The 20,962-nt window shown below is 44.6% G+C and overlaps 1 protein-coding gene across 3 annotated transcripts in view; it reads right to left on the bottom strand.

Moving 5' to 3' along the window:
- The window catches only part of SCG5 (secretogranin V), a 56,242-nt gene that overhangs the window by 13,355 nt on the left and 21,925 nt on the right, over positions 1 to 20,962 (bottom strand). For all 3 annotated transcript variants that reach the window (XM_037056134.1, XM_037056137.1, XM_037056135.1), the window contains exon 3: positions 1,973 to 2,122. In XM_037056134.1, the coding sequence (XP_036912029.1) occupies positions 1,973 to 2,122 (150 nt within the window). The remainder of the gene's footprint in view (positions 1 to 1,972; positions 2,123 to 20,962) is intronic.

The raw sequence follows: 20,962 nt of genomic DNA, 5'->3' as shown, positions 1-20,962 counted from the left end.
CATGTCTATACAAGTGATTTCTTTTTTGGCAAATTAAGGTAGAACGAAGACTGAGAAATAAGTTAGCTTAACAGAAGGATAACAGAGAAAATGGCAGATAAATTGGGTTTTTATCCAACTCTTTCAGCCCAACTTGATTGCCACATCTTAGGTCTCCTTCAATCTACTTCATTACATAGATCTGTATTTTTTTTATCAAGATACCCACATGGCATGTTTTAAAAGGCATTGACTATGTGTCCATTTTAACAGATATGGAGGCTGAGGTCCTGGGAAGTAAAGTGACTCCTGCAGTGAAGACTAGAACTCAGGTCTCTTGGCTCAAACTCTGCTTCTCCGCCCACTCTCCTATACCAGCAGTTCCCACACTTTAGCATAGACCAGAATCGTGTGGAGAGCAGGTTCAAATACAGATTGCTGAGTCCTACCCCCAAAGTTCTGATTCAATAGATCTGGGGCAAGGCCTAAACATTTTCATTCCCCCAAAGGTTCCAGTAATGCTGATGCTGCTCTGGCCCTAGAACCACACCTTAAAGACTACTGAACTATATCTAACCCATGTAAGCAAATCCCCATGGGGATTGTTAGCCTTTAAACTCCAAACTGGTCTTTCTTCCTACCCTCCAAGGCCCTACAAGCAAGTGAAAGGCAGCAGAAGTGGTTGGCGCTGTGCAGTGACCTGGGTTTTCCTACAGTCCTGGGCCAGCATCCCCACCTTGGCAGGGCCACATCCAGCTAGTCTGGTTGCTCCATCCCAGGACAGAGGCTCTGTGTCCCACGAAAAACCTCACCCTGCACAAAGATGGGGATATCTTTGGGAAATAGCACCTTCTAGACACAGCCTGCGTTGTGTTTAAGACAAGCTGAGGGGTCAATGCTGTCACGGTTTTCAGAGCAAGGGAATTTGTTGCGGTGGTTGTGCACATGGCACTGACTCTGGTAGACCTGAGTGTGAGTCTTGCTATGTAGGTAACCTTGGGTGTGTTATTCTCTGAGCTTCAGTTTCCATATATACATAGGAAGGATGATGCATACCAACTATTATTATCAGACTTGGGGAAAGGAACTACTTTGGTACTAGAATTTAGCACAAGCCCAAAAAGAGAGATGTGTTCTTTCCTAGGGGAAAAGCTAATTACGACCTGGATGCCATGAGTCCTCAACTCTGTGCTAGGTGCTATACCAAGTGCTAACACAGATCATTGTGTTTAATTCCCACAATAACCCCCGTTTTGCAAATGAGGAGCCTAAAGTGAGCATGGTTAATTAACTTGGTCAAAGTTGCATATTTTGACCTTGGGTTTGAATTCAGGTAGTCTGAGTCTAGGGCCAGTATCCTTAATGACCAAAGGAGGATGCTCAAAGGCCAACCTCAGTGTAGCCACTCACCACTCATTCTGTTTGCATTAGGCAGTAATAAGTGGGAAGAATACACAAGTAGCAAGGGAAGTTTCAACCTTCTTTCTTAGCCAACTTCTTATAATACTGGCCCCTCTCTTTCTCGTGCTATCTCCTGGCCTCTTAAGAAACATTTCAAGATGAATGTTAATTAGTTGACATGTGGCTGAAATGTTGTCAGGAGAAGTAAGGAAAACAAACAGGCATGGATAATCCACAAAACTATATAACCACTTCCAAAGACACTAAAACCAGACAGCAGTTGTATCGTAGAAGAGGGGAAAAAATTCTTCCTGCAGAAAAGAGAATCAACTTCCACGTACAAAGAGGGAAAGAGGGAAAGAGGGAGAGGTAATGCCTCGGCAAGGGAGTCTTATGTGGGTATATCTAAATACCAGAACTCACCAAAGAATTTATTCTACAATAAATTTCCCTTTCCAATCCACTTACCAACACATGAGGGCTCGGTGGACTTAAAACACTATTTCTCATAACATTCGTAGCTGGTGTTTGAGTTGTTAATTTCCTCCCCAAACTCTTGCCATACATGGGAACCAAAGGGCATGTCCATTACCTGTTTTTCCAACAGGACAAGGATTTGGAGGGTCTGGGTAGCCCTGATCCTCACTGAAGTCCTTAGGAATGTTGTCCCCAGTCAACTCTGCCACGATGTTTGGGATGTTGCCAAAAGGACCCAGGTGCTGCAGACCTTCGTGAGCTCCACCTGCCGGGGAAGCAGAAGTAGTTCATTTCAGTGCACTTCAACTCATTCCAACGAATATTGATTTATTCAGGCATGCTGAATAAATATCATCCATGCAATGCACTGTGCTCTCTGCTGGCGGAGAGAAAAAGAATCAAACAATTCCTGCCTCTACTAAAATTTGTGAATTAAAAAAACTTAGTTGTGGAAACACATACATATTATACCTACATCATTGCCACACCAAGCACACTACATACACAGTATAACAGAAATGTCCACACAGCATCTGGGAGCCTAGAAAAAGGAGAGTTTCATTTGACTGATATGAGGGGAGGGCTCCTGGGACCAGCTGGAACTAGGGCTGTGGAAGCTGGGCCTGGAGCTCGGGGGCTGGTTGAGGGCAGGTACGGGGAGAAGAAGGGGGAAACAGGCTGAACGACAGCACATGACCAAAAAAAAGGCAGGTAAGAACAGACAATATCCTCCTGCCACTCCAGATCAACCACTTCACGTTTAGTGTGTTTACTTTAATCTGTTCTCCTCTGCATATCTCTTCATACACAAGTGTTGACTCACTTTTTAATTAATATGAAAACACAAGCGTCTTCCCACATGGCCGCATGGCCTCTATGCCCATAATTATAAATGGCTAGTCAATTCCTAGCCAGTGACTCTACCATGGCGTATTAATCATCCCCCTTCCGTGGGGCATTTACTGTTTCCCGATTTACTCTCAGGCGCTTAATTTTTTCCATAGTTTAGACTAATCTTCCTCAGGATAGTTTCCCACAAGTTAAACTACTAGGTCAAAGGCTATAAATATTTTTATGGCTCTTTATATTAGACTGCCAATTGTCCTCCCAAAAAGGAGGTACCAGTTTATAAAGAATCATCTACAAAGTACGAGAATATCACTTTTACAACATCCTTACTAGCACTGAGTTTTGTAAAAGTAATTCTTATGTTTTCCTTACTAATTTAAAAGGCTCTTAGAAAAATTGCTGTTTTATTTCAAACGTCTTTGGTTACCAGGTCAGTCAAATATTTTTCCATGCGCTTATTTACTAGTTTGAATTTCTTTTTTGTGAGTTGTCTGTCCATGTTCTTAGAATTTTAACATTTCTATTACAGATTTGTATGAACATTTTATATAATAGAGATATTAGGCCACTGGAGGTCACATTTCCTGCAAACGCTTTCCCATGTTGTCTGACTTTGAATTCTAGGTACTATCATAACATTTTGTTAGCATAAGTTTTCAATATTTGGGTAGTCAGGTTTGTTGTTATTCTCCTTCATGATTTCTTTTCATCCTTCTAAACTTACAAAATGATTGTGCTTTCCGAAGTACTACCGACATTTGGATATTTCTTTTCATTTATTTTATTTTTAAAATTAATTCTTTTAGCCGTATGTTCTCTGTTTTATTTAGTGCATGTGAAATAGTTAACCAATTATCCCACCGGGGTTTGTTAAGTAAGTCTGTCCTCCCCCGGTTATTGCATCCCTTCAACAAACACCCAAGGGCCCCACACATAGCAACGCCTGCGCTGAGCACCAAGGCACAGCAGTAAGAACAACGTACCTTGTGTCACTTACTTTCCTTGCTCATACCAATGCACACCAGCTGCTGGACTCCTTCTTTCCCTGTGGCCTTACTACCCTGTAAGGTACAGGAACCTTACTTTTCCAGCACAAGAGCAGATCGTTTCTTGGAATGAATTCCTATCATTGACGTTATGAGGACACAGAGGCCCCACACTCACTCCCAGCTCCCACAGCGCACAGTCATCTGTACACAGACCCGTACACAAAGGACCACACCGACGTCAAACGGTGTGCAGGACATTAGCGCCCGAATCGGGCTGACGCAACTCCATACTCCCACCTGGAGAAGGAAGGTCTTGTGAACCTATCATACTATTGAATTCCGGCAGCTGGACGAGGCTCCCTTCTCCCGGGAGGAGCAGGAGCAGTGCCAGGCTGTGCCTGCCTTCTCACAGTTGCTTTTGTTTCTTTCCTTCTTTTTTGGCTGAACCAGCTTCACTTTGGATTGACACATATTTTTCATCAGAAAGACTAATGTGTTTAATAGGAACATGGCTAGATCTTAGTGTCCTGAAAGTTACATTGCGTCTCAGAAGTGACTTTAGTCCCTCTGTCTTAATTTATTACATTTAATTAAAGTATATCCTTAAAAGGATGATCTTACTGCCTTTAATTCCAAGTCCCTCTAGCCCCCAAATACAGCCAGCATCAAGTGGCTGGGTTGTTTTGTTTACATTTATATTCTATCTCACTGCTTTGTGATGAGAAAGAGTAGCCTGCAAATTTTCCGCATTTAATAAAATAAGATGCTCTTTTTGTAAATAATTACAAGTATTTTTGTAAATATTTACTGTGGACATTAAAATATGATGTATTTTTATAGAGTCCATAAATGTCTAAATACAGTCAATTAATCAGCATTCTTAATTATATTCGTCTATGTTCTTAGTCATACTTTATCTGTTTAAATTATCATAATCTGAGGGTATCTGTTAAACATATCAATATCTACCAACAAGTATCTATGAATCTACACTTATTGACACTTATCTACCAGTAAGCGTCTATCTATCTCTTTTATTTCTCATGGTTTCCCCTTGAGCATTTTGATGCTATGCTAGTTAGTGTGGCCCAGAGTGTAAATTTTACTGCTCATTAATTGTTATTAATGAGCAGTGAAGTAAAAATTGACTGATCATATTTTGCTTCATATTTCCTGTAATTAGCATGGCACTCTTGGTCTGCCTTTTCCTGTTTGGTAACTCTTCGATCACCCATTTCAGCTTTCTGTATCTCTCTGGTGGTTTGTCTGATTCACACTGCGGTGGCTGCCTTCAGAGACATTCTGGTGATTCATGTTCATTCTGCCGCATTAACCCAAGACCTGGCAAAGGTTGGACAGACCAGCACACCTGGTACTGATCCATCTGAAGCTCTGTGCAGTCTTGGCAAGCCAGCCACCATTGTGCTTGCCATAGGGCACGCTCTCTGGTGTGTCAATGCATGCCTCCACTTTTGAAAGCACCCCATCCTTAAGTGCCGGGAATTATCCAACTTGGCTCAGAGGAGAATACATGTCTTAATGCTCCATCAGTAATTAATGAAGGAAGCAAACACAGTTTCCTTTATGGAAGGCCTGCCAAGGCTCTGTTTACTTCTGTGCACCAGTGCCATTAAAATGAATGCAGCACTTGTTAGGGAGCAACAGATGTTTAGCACCAGGCAGACACATTGCAACACAGGCTCTTTAAAAACTGCATTGGTGACATGGAGTCAGGAAACACTCACTGAGGTAAGAACTGTGGGAGACATGTGGAAGCAACAAATGCTATCTGTTGCTCCCTAGGACCTTGAATTCTATAGGCAAGAAAAGTAACCACATAAAAAAAGAATTTGATAATTACAATGAATGAATAAATTCATTATTAATTATGTATCATAAAATTATATAGTTGAGTATACAACCAAATGCTAGTTTTTCGATTCATCGTATGGTTTAGCTTTGCTGATCTGTTACACCTGAAGCCAAGCCAACCAAAATGTTATGATGCTATGGATGTGATCTGGCCCATTTGTCCCCATCTCAACCACGCCCATATTTTTAAATCACGAATTTTTCTGTGAGTCTAAACAATATGTACTGAGCATATCTCAAGACCTGGACTATGTATGAGAGAGGGTCAATGATGAACCAGGTGAGCACGGGCCTTTCTCTCCTAGTGTTTGGTCTATAGGGGCTACACGAAGAAATAAACACAGAAAATGCAGAGTTGTGATGCATTTATAATGTAACTGGAAAACAGCAAGATGCCACAGATATGTGGAGGAGAAATACCTAACCCAGATCTAAGATATGGAGGACTTCCTGCAAGAAGCAACGGACCAGTGACTATGCTAGGTGCTGTAGGAGATATAAATGGGAAAGATATGGTTCTTGCTCTCTAGTTGGCTCTTCATTCTCATTGGTTACTTGAGGCTAACAAAATAAGACAATGGTATGTAATAAGACATGTTCTCCAATGTAATTCATTATAGTGTAGAGTATACATGATGTGGAAATTCAGGAAACAAGGAGCCTTCCAGGGAGACTTCCATGGAAAAGGTGACATTGGGTGGAATCATGAAAGATAGAATCCATGCTTACAGGTGGCAAAGGAAAATCCACAACTGAGGGCACAGGGGTGGGTGTGAGCGTGGAATGTCTGATCACCAGTGTTGAGCCCTGGTGGGGAAGGGAGGAGCTGGACGGGAGGGGAGAAGGCCAACACCAGGCAGGAAGGTATGGATGAATACTCCTGTAGTGACAAACAGCAACCAAAGCTCTCTGGGCAGGAGAGCAGTATAGTAACTGGATAGTGTGTAGAACACTAATTTAGCAACAGCCTAAAGCCTTTGTTCCCACCCAGAATCCCACATCAGAATCACTTGTGGAGTTGCTTTGTTTTTTTTTTTAATCCCAGTGCTGCCGCTCTGAAGCCAATACATCCAAGTGTTTTGTTGAAGACCACTTGCAAAGGTAGGTTAGAGGAAAGTTAGGAAAGGCTGCTTTGAGGCTGTTGCTGAAACTCAGGGGTAAAGAGGCAAGGATTGGGGTTAGGGTGGCCACAACATGAGTAGAAATACTAGAGATTTCAAACAGTGCACAAGAGAGAAATGAATCATGTATCCCAGAGGTCCGAGGCTCCCTGTTTTGGGAAAATAATGCCATTGGTAAAGATAGGACCTTTCACTACAGCTTTAAATTTATTCCAGGCAATTAATTAATTCTACGCTGTAATGATGCTTTATTTATCTGTTTCCATCACAGCCATGCACTCTACAAATGTCTCTAGAATAAACAGAAAATATTTAATTCTTGCCAAATAAATTTTAAGCCTAGCTTTGTTTATATAAATTTGCTTTATATAATAAAATTGGTACCAGGCAGCTGTTTATTTCTGAGATCCAGATATCAAATTATTGGTGGATTTTCTTTGCATTGTTTTGGCAATGAAGTACCAGGCAGTCGCCCTGTTCAGAGGCCATGCTGGCAGGGCAGGGAGTGAGGGAGAAGGGGAAGGAGACCTGGGTTGGTCTGATCTGAGACAGGGCCCCTACACCTCCTTCTTAGTCTGTGTTGGAATGCTTCCTAAAAATCTGAGGAGGCTCTTTTCCACATTCTGGAGTTTTTCTTCAATAGCTTTCATTTCTTTTCTATGTTCCCATCCCCTGCTTTGTGCCTGCATTCTCCCTCCTCTACATGACAGGCCAGCTGGTGGTTAAGCCTCATTTCAGTTGGCTATCTGGTCAACCTCAGCTCCATGCTTTCCCACTCATGGACTTGTCAGGTCTCAACGTGACAGCTCCCAGCAAGACTCTTGAGCATTACCACCTGGGCTCCAGTACTTCCAGTACTTCCTTATTCAGAAAAGGGCACTAACTTTTCTGGTTTATTAAAAACTCCTTCTGCCCTGGCTGGTGTAGCTCAGTGGATTGAGCACGGGCCTGTGAACCAGAAAATCACGGTTCGATTCCCAGTCAGGGCACATTCCTGGGTTGCAGGCCAGTTCCCGGCAGGGGCCAGTTCCCAGCAGGGGATGCACAAGAAGCAACCATACATTGATGTTTCTCTTCCTCTCTCCTTCCCTTCCCCTCTAAAGATAAATGAATAAAATATTTAAAAAAAAAACTCCTTCCAGTTCCAAATCCATTTTCCTACCTTAGTGACATTGAAGACCAGTTGCCAATATCTAGTAAATGAAAATAGGAAATCAAATACCTACTGACTTCCAAAGTTTTCCCTGGCTCTGAACAGTTATTTTCGGTGTTTAGTTGTCGAATACATCTCTGACATAACACCTTATCTTGAGGTCATTTGACTCTCCTCTGTGAGAGTCATGAGAAATGAAATCTGAGTGAACTGAGATTCCCGGTTAAAGTAACACCCCACTTATTTCTTTGCTGGAGAACATGATCTTCAACACAATATCCAGGTCACTGATGCACCCCCTTAAACATCAATGTCCACTTATTTAGCCACATTAAAGGACATTTTTCACTATGAATTTTTCATTAGAAAAAGCAGCTTTGGAATATGACTGTACCTCTTTGTCATTGCATCGCAGTGGCGTGTTCTCACGGAGCGTTAAATGTGTGCAGCGACACACACGTGTATTCAATGGTCCCGGCTGCTACGGCTTTCCATGTCCTCTGCCTGTTCCTCCCGTGTAGTCATCCCAAATCTGTTCCATAATGAAGGATAGTGCATAAACCAATAAATAGAGGGGGGCTGAGGGTCGTGAGTCCCGTCTTTTCATTTGCTTTACCGTGCACGTGAATTATCCGAGGAGCTTGCCACAATACAGATTCACAGTGAACGGGTGAGGGGTGGGCCTGAGGCTCTGCATTTCTAACAAGCTCCCAGGTGATGCTGATGCTGTTGGCTCACAAACTACACTTATAGCAGCTGGAAAACGAGAGCCAGGCCTAGTTATATTACATAGAAAATAAGATTAAGTTAGCTCGAGAGACCTTGAAGTGACCATCTCGGTTCACAGAGTTTGTGACACCCAGTGTGGCTGCCGAGAGGCTTTTTAAAACCACCTCACACCTGTTAGAATGGCTGCTACTAACAAGGCAAGTAATAGCACAGGCTGGAGAGGTTGTGGAGAGAAAGGAACCCTCATTCGCTGCCAGCAGGAATGTAAGCTGGTACAGCCACGATGGAAAACAAAAGGAGATTCTTCAAAAATTAAGAATAGAGGTAGCATATGACCCAGCAACCCCTCTTCCAGGTGTCTACCCAAAACATTTAAAAACATTTATTTGCAAAGATAGATGTGTCCCTAAGTTCACAGTGGCCAAGACATGGAAACAACCAAAGGGTCCCTTGATAGGTGACAATGGAACACCATTCAGCCACAAGGAAAGATGAAACACTGCCACTTGGGATGCCATGGATGGACCTTGAGACTATCATGCTAAGCGAAATAAGCCAAAAAGAAAAAGTCAAGAAACATATGATTTCACTCACATGTGGAATATAAAACTGAAATCAAATCAATGAACAAGACAAATAAACAAACAAAACCTCATAGACAACAGCTCTCCGGTAGTTACCAGAGAGAGAGGGGGAGTGGGGGTGAGTAACGGACAAAGGGCGTCAAATATCTGGTGACAGACGCTGTGACCTGGGGAGGTAGACACAGTGCAATAGACAGGTAGCACCGAACTGTACCCCTGAAACCTATATGATCCTATTAACCAATGTCACCCCAATACATTTACTTAATAAATGAATAAAAAGGAAGCTGAGGCAACAAATAAATGCCACTTGAGGCTTCAGATAAGAGAGCTGTAGCTACAGGTGAAGTCCTTTTACCTGAGGTTTTATTCTAACTAAAGAGGCACTCCATCACATTCACAAGAAAAGGACCACACGACACCCTTTCTCATTCAGGCTAATTCTGTGGGACTCGTAGGCGAAAGGGAGTTCTCACAGTACAAGTGGCGTACTTGATGATGTAAGACCGGGGCCAGTGGAGACAGTTTTGACAGAAGTCAGGGCTGGCTGGAAATGAAGAAAATAAATGGGACCAGCACCACTTCCCTCATTTTCATAACATTATGGTTTCCCAAGTTTCGAAGTACTTTTATTCCCTTAAGAAAAAGGTTTCCATGAGTTCAGTAGGACAGGAGTTACTACTCACAATTATAAGTGAGGAGGTGATCCTGGGGTCGCGTTACTCGCCCAGAGCCACTCAGCAACTCGGGGAGACCGGGGAGCACGGCACGGTCTCCGCTCCATGATGGCACGAGGAGAGTCCCCTTGGGGGCGTGTGAAAGCCCTGCACACCCTTTACAGTGGCTTGCCATCTCCCCACGTGCCATTGGCTCTAGTTCCAGTGCAACTGTTGGTACAGTGACCTGTCAGAGCGAGAGGGGCCCTTATGTTTTCTAGCTCATTGTGAGGATCCAAAGTGTCAGTGACCAGGCCTGGGGGGGGCGGGGCCAGCACCCCACTCCAGCCAGGCACCCGTGGTCTGCGGGTGATGCTGAGATGGGGTGCCGGCCATGGTCCTCGCTGCTGTGGTTCCTTCGTGTCTGAGCGCCAGCCTTAAGCCAGAAGGTTCAGAGCAGCGATTTTTAACCTTTTTCATCTCGTGGCACACATGGTTACTAAAACTCTGTGGCACACAAAAAAATGTTCTATTTTTTGCCAACTGGAAAGAAAAATAGAATATTTTTCTGATACCTATTCCAAAATAGGTATAATTTTGATTCATTCACACTGGACAGCTATTATTGTGTTGGCTGTTGGCATTTCTTAATTTGAAAATCTAAGAGGCCAGTGCCCCTGAGTAAACAGCGAGGTGTGGCACGTTGTAAAAGCCCTCGCAGTGCATCGGTTGAGAAGTGCTGGTTTGGAGCGTGCAGGCACAGCCCCTGCCCTGCAGACTCTGCCTCACAACCTGGTGGCACCCGGCCCGCTCGCAGCCAGCGGCCTCATCCGTACCCACCGCTGCGCACGGCCCTGCTGGGCTGCCTGTGGAACCGGGCAACGAGGCACCGGGGCTGGGCAATAAAGGAGAATTGTGGCGGGGCCGCCTGGTGCCAAGGAGCCAGTCACCCAGCTCATAAAAAGAGAGCTCCGTGAGGAGAGGCTGGCAGGGAGTGGGCACACTCTCCTGAATACCAGCCATTCAGCTGAAGGGAAAGGATCCAGCAGTTTTCACTTATGTTACCACAAACATCAGGCGCTAAAAATACACTGTGGTCTGGGCCCTCATTCCTCCAGCACGTCTCGATACATCTTTTACAAAGCAGTGACCCGGTTTTCATTTGCTAACGTCTGGGCCACTGAAGCAGTCAGATAGGTTATTCTAACTAAGGCTGCCCACCTTTGGTTTTTCCCTCAGACTCCTGACAGAGAGCTGAAGGCCCAAAGGAGAGAGCACCTGGGGAAACAAGGGAAGAAAGTGGGGAGACTGAGGCTGAAGTGTGGCAGATGAGGTGTCTGACATCTGGTGTCAGAGGCAGCAGAGCAGGGACAGGAGGGGTGAGGGAGGCCATGGTCCGCACACAGCCCCGGGAGGTCTGGATGAGGAACCCCAAGTCCCAGGAAATCCCGAGGGTCTTATAGAAAGAGGTCTGGCTGGCCCCAAAGGTTTTGTTTTTTTCTATGACTTGGGTAAACACATACACATCTACAAAAAGTGCAATCACTTCTCAAAGATCAGAGGACCAATTTGTCACCTTCTGTACAATCCATGCCTTGGGTTTCTCCTTCTGGGTACCGCACTCAGGCAGTTTCACTAAATTATTGTCCGCCCTGGAGCAAAGAAGCTGAAGAAAGGGCTAGAGAAAGACAAACAAATCAGTCCTTATTAGTGTGTGTGTGTGTGGGGGGGTGAGTGGGAGCGGGGAAACCTGAAAGAAGTGATCAACTTAAATGGGGGATTTTACAATTTTACATGTCTAATATCCATATGTCTATCTTCTTCAGCCCAAGTAATTTAAATGAGCTAAAAAACAACAAAATAAAAAGAATTTAGAGTACTTTCTGTACATGCTCATCCTGAAAATCAACTCTGAGCAGTAAGACCTGTTTTGCCTTGACTTCTGGTGAAACTCAGAGTCCCAAAATTCGAACATAGTTATGAAAAGCCACTGATTTTCACTTATTGAGGACCCACAGAGAAGAGATAACCTTTCACACACAAATCCCTTGTACTGCTTCCTGCGGCTAGGGCCCTGGGTTCAAGTCCACATCCCAGTCTCCTCGGACCTCAACTCCTGTCCTTTTCACTGGGAGGTGGTGTGGTTGTGGAAAGTCTACGGGAGATTATGCATAAAACACTCAGCTGGGCGCCTGGTGCATGCGTAGGAAGTAGGCACTCCACAAGTGTCAGCCGCCTTCAGCACCCCACCGGAATTCTCTAACAGCACAGTTAACAGAGCCCAAATGAGCGATCCTACATGTTTTTCATTCTGGAATTCAGAGCCCTGCGTTTGGGGCGGAGAGCAACCGGGACTCAGAGTAGCTGAGCTTTTAATGAGCAGTAATGCCTGCTTCTCCACGTAAAATAATTAAATTAAAACGTGAACTCATCCTACTCATTTTTTTCAGGGCAGGCACGCTTCCCCGCTCCACCCAGAAGACAGAATCCGTCTCTCAAGGGGACAGTCACAGGGGACAAAACACACCCACGTCAGCACATATCGGATGTACACGCCAGTTCAGTGGAAGAGACGGGGAGCACTATGAGGACAGAGAAACACGTGTCCTAGAATGAGAAAATGAGCATATGTTGGCTTATAATTAGAGGTGGGTGACATGGCCTCAACTTTCCTCCTCCCTGGTAACAGAATTTAGTTGAAGCTGTTTAGAATGGTGAGGACTTGTGTTGCAACACCCCCATTCTCTAGACCCATGACAAGTGACCCCAAAGCACACAGCATTTGGTGATTGAGAAAAACAAAGGAATGATTCTATCTATGCTGAATTGGCTTATTCATTGATTTGCCCCAGGGACAGGGGGCCGGTCCAGATGGTTTGCTAGAGCCATCCTAATACTCTGAGTGCAGCCTGGTCCCTTGCGGGGGGACTTCCCCACGCGGCCCGCATCCTGGTCAAACACACTGCACTTTGCAGACCCCATCCTTCCCATACGTGCAGGAAAGATTTGAACTGAGTCGCGCCTGCTGGCAGAGAAGCAAAATGAAGCTCATTGTTCAGCTATTTTGGATTGAATGGTATCTGTTTTCATTCCTTCTCTTTCTTCTTCCCTCCTTGCACTAGGATCCGAAAAGCTCAGGGCCCTTCGGGAGCAAAGGCGACCTTTTGCTCATCTACTCGGAGGCACGCACACAGCGGAGGCCGACTCAACGTTGAGCGCGCTGTGTCTGTAGCTTTCCCATCTACATATGGTCCCAATTTGGGATCACAAGCAGGGCTGTTTATTTTAGGAAAGCTTTTCAGTTCAATTTTAAGGTATTTTGCTTAGGCATTGCTTGCTTTTGCAAAATAAGAAAATGTGTATTTTTCCCCCAAAGTGGTGTTTGTTTTGGCTGTTTACTCATTTGCAAAAGTTCAAATTTTATTCTGTGAATTTAACTAATTTTCCTGCAGCCACCACACGCCCTGTGCCTCCGCAACACATACACACAAAACCCAAAATGAAAATGAAAGACATTAATTTGAAAAGGAGGCACTTTTAGGATGGCTGCAAATTTTGTAGGTTTCGAAAGTCGTTTTAATAAGTAACTTGTGATATAGCACATTCGGCCTTGCTACTTGCCGCCTGAAACAAAGTGTCGGCTCACAGTCCGTGTGGAGGCCAAGTCTGTTGGGGACTGAGTTGGGGTCCTTTAACGACTTTATTCTAAAGATGCTCGCAGAAATTTCGACTTACACAGCAGTCAGAGGATTAAGCTGAGATCAACTACTGCTGATAAAATAACGGGGCATGAAACACGATTTTGGTGGTGGAATTAGGTGAGGACATGGACAAGACGGAGAAAAAGTTAAATGACACACGGGAGCCCTTCTAGTACCTCATGCCACCTGGAATCCCGCTGCCCTGATTATTCGAAGTCCCCAACTGCATCTTCCTTTCTGAAACTTCACTCGCGGGTGGTCTGCCCGGTCCAGGGCCTGCAGCCGCACAGCTCTGTTCTCCAAGCCGAGATGAGCCACGTGTCCTTCCTTTGGGTAAGGTTCTCCACTGACGTGGTAATGTGTGTGGACATGTGTACCCTGCTCCCGTAAAGTAGAGACTTTCTGGGATAATTATTGTATTTTTAAGTTGAATTACAGATTACATTCAGTATTATTTTGGAATATTAGTTTCTGGTGTGCAACATCATGGTTAGACAATCATAAACTGTACAAAGTTTATGGAATGCTGGTTTGAACTGAAAGCAGTGACTTCATGAACAGAAACTGGAGGTCCCTGGAGTCCCAGGGACAAGACAGGTGGAGTTCTGCACTCCGCAGGAGGGGCAAGGACGACGACAGTCCTGGTGCGTGGGCGGACACGGATCTAAGTAGGACCGCAGAGCTCAAGCCAGAGCCAAGTACATGGACAAGAGGTCCATGATTACTGAACGAGCGTCCATGGAGATAGCTTCCAACACAAAAGAAAATAGTAAAGGAGACCTGCAAAAGCCTAGGAAACTGGGACGAAATGAATGGGGGAGCGGGTACACGACATCGACTCCTGGACAGCGTGATACCTGATGTGGTCTCTGCCCAGACTCAAAGTTCCTGGATGGTTTCCGGAGAGGCGACCTCTCCCAGCCAGCCTGGGCTTTTCAGGCGGGGAGCTGGTCCCTGGGAACACTAGGCTGAGGAGGAGGTGTGACTAAGGACCAGCAGAGGCCTCAATGGCCCTGATCTGGAGGGCGGAAGAGGGAGATGCAGGGCCTGGTGCTGCTGCGCCAGCCCAGGGTCCCCTTCTGTTGACTAGCTCGGTGTCAAGTCTCCTTTCTGAGGTTCTTCTCTGGGTACAGGGGCAGCACCCTGGACCCTACTGGGGGCACATGCCTGGGGAATGCGACGGGATATCCCCTGGCAGCTCCTTCCACGTGTCTCTACAGTAAGACAAGGGGACTGGACTTGGGTCAGGGAGGGTCTTCCAGGCCGTTCTCACTTGGCCTTACAAATTAATGCCTGTATTAACTATTGATCCCCTACATCCCTTTCTCCATCCAAAGCTGCTGTGAATAAGGACACGTCTTTCATAAGCAGCTAGCATAAACATTTGTTTTGGACAAACAGTGATCTCCTTGCAGGACATTCTTTTCTGTTTCTGAGTTTCTGGCAGTTACCTTTCCCCCACCCCCTTCCTTCTTCTTTTTTTAAATTCCAGCCTCAGAAGGGAGGGCAGGTGGCGGGGGCTGGAGGGGGGGGGGTGTGTATAGTTTTCTCAGACTAAATCCTCTGCAAACTTCTGGTATAGCTTTTCTGGCCTGTAGTTTTCCCATCCCACACAAATATTCCCAGCTTCTTCCTCTCATATCCTGGGATTTTGGGTTTTTAATGTCTTCAACCTCTGCATACCACCTTCAACCAACATTTCAACCAGAACTATTGATGAGAAACAATGGTGGCCTGAGTGAGTTTCACAGGCTCTCTCTACTTGGAATAACATACTGCAGACTGTCCGATAGAAACATAGCCTGAGCACAGCATAAAGAATATAGTCAACAATGTTGTCACAACTGTGTATGGTAGCAGATGGGTACTGGACTTACGGGGGGAATCACTTCATCATAAGTTATATGAATATCTAACCACTATACTGCATGCCTGAAATTAATATAATATTGGATGTCAACTGTAATTTTAAAAAATTAAAAATTTTAAAAACAAATCAATAAATAACCTCCCAAATAAATATAATGTGAGCCACACAAGTAATTTTATTTTTTTAAAGTTTTATTTTTTAAAAAATGTATTTTTAAAAAAATTTATTTATTTTTAGAGAGAGGGGAAGAGAAGGAGAAAGAGTGGGAGAGAAACATCAATGTGTGGTTGCCTCTCATGTGTCCCCTACTGGGGACCTGGCCTGCAGCGCAGGCATGTGCCCTGACTGGGAATCCAACCAGCAACCCTTTGCTTCACAGGCCCATGCTCAATCTACTGAGTTACAAAAGCCAGGCAAAAATGCTTTATTTTTCAATTACAATGGATATATATTAGCTTCAGGTATACAGCCCATCATATAATTTACTAAGTGATCATTCTGATAAAGCTCATACCTATCTCACACAATACATAGTTATTAGAATGTTATTGGCTATGTTTCTTATGCTGTACCTTACACCCCCACGACTACTTTTAACTACCAATTTGTGCTTCTTAATCCTCTTACCTTTCACTCACACCCCCAACACCCCTCTTATCAGGCAAACATCAGAATGTTTTCTGTGGCTATGAGTGTATTTCCATTCTGTTTGTTTATTGCTTTATTTTTTAAATTGAATTGATATGTATGTATTACCATTTTATTGTTCATATTTTTTCTTCTTCTTGCTATTCTTCTTCCTCCTCTTCTTTTCCTTCCCTTCCCCTTCTTCCTGTACTCCTCCTTGTTCTTAAAGAAGACTTTTTAACATACCATGCGATACTGGTTTGGTAGTAATGAATCCCTCTAGCTTTTTCTTGTCTGGGAAACTCTTTAATGTCTTTCAATTCTAAATGATAGCTTTACTGTATAGAATAACCTTGGTTGTAGGTCCTTGCTTTCCATCACTTGGAATATTTCTTGCCAATACCTTCTGGTCTACAAAGTATCTGTTGAGAAATCAGCTGACAGTCTTACGGGAGCTCCCTTGTAGGTAAATAACTGTTTTTCTCTTGCTGCTTTTAAGATCCTCTCTTTATGTTTAACATTTGGCATTTTAATTATGATGTGTCTTGGTGTTGGGACTTTTTTGGTTCATCTTTTTGGGACTCTCTGTGCTTGCTGGACTTGTATATCTATTTTCTTCAACAGGTAGAGAAGTTTTCCAACATTATTTTTTCAAATATGTTTTCAATTTCTTGCTCTCTCTCTTCTCCTTCCAGTACCTTCATGATGCAAATGTTGGTCACTTAATACTGTCCCAGAGGCTCCTTACACTACCCTCATTTTTAAAAAGATTCTTTTTCCTTTTTGCTGCTCTGATGGGGTCTTTTTTGCTACTTTCTATTCCAAATCACTATTTTGATTCTTGGCTTCATCTACTCTACTGTTGATTCCCTGTGAATTATTCTTCATTTCAGTTGGTGTATCCTTCATTTCTAACTGATTCTTTTTTATGGTTTCCATAGACTTTTTTATGCTGTTGAAGTTCTCTCTAAGTTCATCTACTCTTCTAAGTTCATTGAGCATCTTATAATCAGTGTTTTGAATTCTGCATCTGGTAGATTATATGTCTCCATTTTGTTTAATTCTTTTTCTGGAGTTGTGTTCTGTTCTCTCATTTGGCATGTTTCTCTGTCTCCTCGTGTTGGCGGCTTCCCTGTATTGATTTCCATGTGTTAGGTAGAGCTGCTGACTCCCAGGCTTGGTAGCATGGCCTAATGTAGTAGGTATTCTGTGGGATCCAGTGGCACAGCCTCCCTGTTCCCCCAAGCTGTGCACTCCAGGTGTGCCCCCAATGTGCGCTGCGTACACCCTCCTCTTGTAGCTGAGCCTTGATTGCTCTTGGCGCATAATGGGGGGGATTCACTCCCCACCCAGTCAGTCAAGTGTGTGGACTGATTGCCCACTGTGGAGCATCAGCTGTGCGGGGGCCCACCCCGTGGAGCAGGACTTCCTTTAGCAGGGCTCTGGTACCTGCTCAGTCTACCCCTCGAGTCATGCAGATCCCTTTAAATCGTCCAGTAGCTTCATTTCAAAAAATGAAAAGAAGTAGGTAAAGTTAAACTTAAGAATTTATTTATTCCAATATATTCAAATTATTCTAATTTCAACATGCAGTCAATATAAAAAATGACTGGGGAGATCTTTTGAATTCTTTTTGTTCATATTGCCTTCATAACCTGATGGGTAGCTTACATTTAGAACACATCAGTCACATCTCCATGTTCAGCAGCCTCGTGCAACTGGCCCCCATGTGGGGCAGCTCAAGTGTGCAGAGGCTGGGTCAGCAGGCAAGAGTGCAGGCTCTGTGACCCAAGTGCTAGAGTTTGCACCTTGGCTCCATCATACTGACTCCATCATACTCCATCATACTGACTCCATCATACTCCATCACACTAACTCCATCATACTAGCTCCATCATACTCCATCATACTAACTCCATGACATTGTCTGTAAAACAGGGCACAGGCAATGCCAATCTTAAGGGGCTGGCATGAGGACAAAATAAAATAACACAGGCCTTGGAAGGCTTTTTGCATGGCAAACGTTAAGTGACTGCCATTTCACAATGCACAAGCTCCAGACTTACGCGATCCTGGACGAGTCATCTTACCTCTTTGAATACTAGTTTCCTTCTCTGTAAAATAGGCTGATAGTAATGCTTCGTTGAGAAAATTAACTGGGACAAACATAGCACTTAATAAATGTTCATTTCTTTCCCCTTGGATTTAGGTGTCAATAAACAGAGCAATAGCCAAAGCGCCAACGGAGTGGGAACAGAGGTAAGTGGGTCTGGATAGTTGGCGGGCAGGATGGTCCCAAGGTACCGGTGCCTCGGGCGAGCGTCCAGACGGTTCCGACCCACCCCAGGCAGTTCGTGGAGTGCCGTTCGGGATGCTTCGTTGGTAGTCCCTTCGCTAGAAGCTGTACAGCAGCCAGCGTTTTCCCTGTTTCACGGGCTGACGGAGGCTGCATCTGTACCTTCCATGCCATATCCCGACGTACGCCTAATTCGACAGACGGCCATTCGGTATTTTGAAACTACAGCAATGACTCGACTCCCTTGGTGTTGAGGAGAAAAACAAGGAAATTATTTGTTTATTATACAATTCAAAATTCTAATGGTAATGGCCTTGTCTGCTTTCCTACCCAGAGGTTTGTTTGTTCATAGTTAATACAAGATTTTGAGAAAGGAAACTTAAAAATTTTAATTAAAACCATATCCTAAATACCCTCTGCATATTTATTTTTTTCCTTACAGTTGGTTTGTTAAGAGTTTTGGGATTACCAAGGAAGAGCTTGTGGGGATGTGTGAAGTCCATGATCAGAGAGGGAGGGGCACGAGTGATACGATTGCCTGTGACGTCAGAGGTAAGCGGCCACTCCCCCACCGCCGGCCGGGACCTTTCCTGCTGCGCTTCACGGGGATGCGGCAAACCCGCTGCGGGCTTAGCGGCCCACTGCTCCGAGACGCCCCAGAAGGCTCGTTCTCGAAGGACAGCAGAACCGCCATGAGAACAACATGGGTTCTGGATGACACCGAGGGCCCAGTCACTTCTTCCACCAATGAAAAGGGAGTTCGTTTAAAGTCCTCACCCAAAGATATGCCTATTGATTTTACAGAGGCAGGAAGAGGGGAAAAGACAGAGAGAGAAATATCGATGGGTTGCCTCCCATATGCACCCTGACCAGGGATCGAACCTGCAGCCTTTCGGTGCACAGGCTTATGCGCCAACCCACGGAGCCTCCTGGCCAGGCCGGAAAGGGAAATTTTGATAAGACACAGAACAGGGCTCGGTTTTACCTAAAGGGACTCGCAATCGATCTCACAGCTCCGACTCTTTACTTTTCCACAGGAATTCACCAAAACTGAACATAACAAAGAAAACAAAATATAACAAACAGCAAAACACCCTGCACTAAGCTAGATCTCTAGCTCCATGTTATCCTCCAGAAAGTAGCAGAAACCTGGCTTTCTTCGTTCTTAAATACAGGAGCAAATGCTAATGTGAGGGTTTAAATAAGAGTTGAGTACAGATGCTGTCTTACCGAAATGGAAATAAATTTCCTGAGAATATGCATAGAGACTGTTCATGTTATTCTTGTGATTTCAGTGGTATTAGGCACATTTTAGGGGAAAGTGGCCCTGATGAATAAATGTACTTTTCATTTATTTCAAAGCCATGATTTAACACTTAAAGGACTTGGGGGAGGGAAGAGGGGCATAACCACAAAAATATTACTCTAACCTTGAAAAGATTTTCATCCGGAAATGCCAAAGGGTCTTACTCATTTGATACTCATTCCCCATGTGACAGAAGGAGCAGAATGACTGAGAGGAGAAGAGTGTCTGAGACCAAAACTGGAGACAACATACAAAGGCTGGTCTCGCTCAGGCTTCGCTGGCCCGGGCTAGAGTTGGGAAAGATGACTGGTATCGGTATCCACTGCTGTGCATTTGAACCCCACCTCCTGTGTTAAATCATCACGTCCTTACCTCTCCGTGCCCCACCCAGGCCCTGCACAAGGAGCAGGGACTCGGCGCGCATTTGTTTATAGAATGGCCTCCATTCCGGGCCACGGGAGATGACTCAATGTTCTCGGCAGGACACGTTATTTGTACAAATAAAAGCATCTAGCAGAACACACATGACTAGGACTCTGGCTATGGCTATTCCTAGAAGTGGATTTACAGCAAAGTGAACGAAGCTTAAGATTCAGGGCCCCTCATTTGCATAGACCGCTTCCAAGGCCCTGGACCTAATTTTGTGTTTGTAATTTTGTGTTCTTCTTCTTAAAGACAGTTTCAAAATTGCATATACTTCAGGCCTCACAGAACTTGGATCTGCTCTGGGCTGTTCCTAAAAGCCATCCATAAATGAAACCTTGGAGTTTTCATCTGTCATTATTTTAACTCCTACTCAACCAAAGCAAATATAAATCAACTAGCTGGGTAACCATGGACAAATTAGGTCTGTGTTTGCTCCCTTCTGAAAATGAAAGGCAGTTGGGTGTGATTCCTCGGGTCCCCAGAGAGCGCTGTGGGAGAGCAGGCAGAGTGGAAGAGAGGAGCCAACGATGCGACCCCAGGCCCCCGTCCTGACTGCACTGCCAACAGCTGGTATATGACCTTCTGCAAGAAACTTCACCTCTTGGGACCACAGCCTTCTCTTCTAGGAACTGAGGCAGGCAGGCAAGATGCTGTCTAAAGTGCCATCTTATCTGTAATTCCAGCACCCTGGTTTGTGCAGTGCGCCACATCTCACAGCCACTCTCGCCGGTGCTCATGGAGCCCAAGGGAGTAGTCAGTGGCATCTTCTGGCAAGTTTCAGACTCCTAACTCAGGGTTCTTCCTGTTATACCACACGGCGGAGACTTGCCAGCTGCAGAGTCAATAGGGCTGATGTCATTGGTTTTGATGGCCTTCAAATAGCACTGCTGTCATGCTGAGTCAAAGACGACACTGTGACAGGAACC

The sequence above is a fragment of the Sturnira hondurensis genome, unplaced genomic scaffold (assembly GCF_014824575.4).
Source record: "Sturnira hondurensis isolate 20B ecotype Veracruz unplaced genomic scaffold, ASM1482457v3 Scaffold0008782, whole genome shotgun sequence".
In the NCBI taxonomy this organism is placed as follows: domain Eukaryota; kingdom Metazoa; phylum Chordata; class Mammalia; order Chiroptera; family Phyllostomidae; genus Sturnira; species Sturnira hondurensis.
Note: the sequence above shows the minus strand (reverse complement) of the source record. Positions and strands in the feature narration are given on the sequence as shown.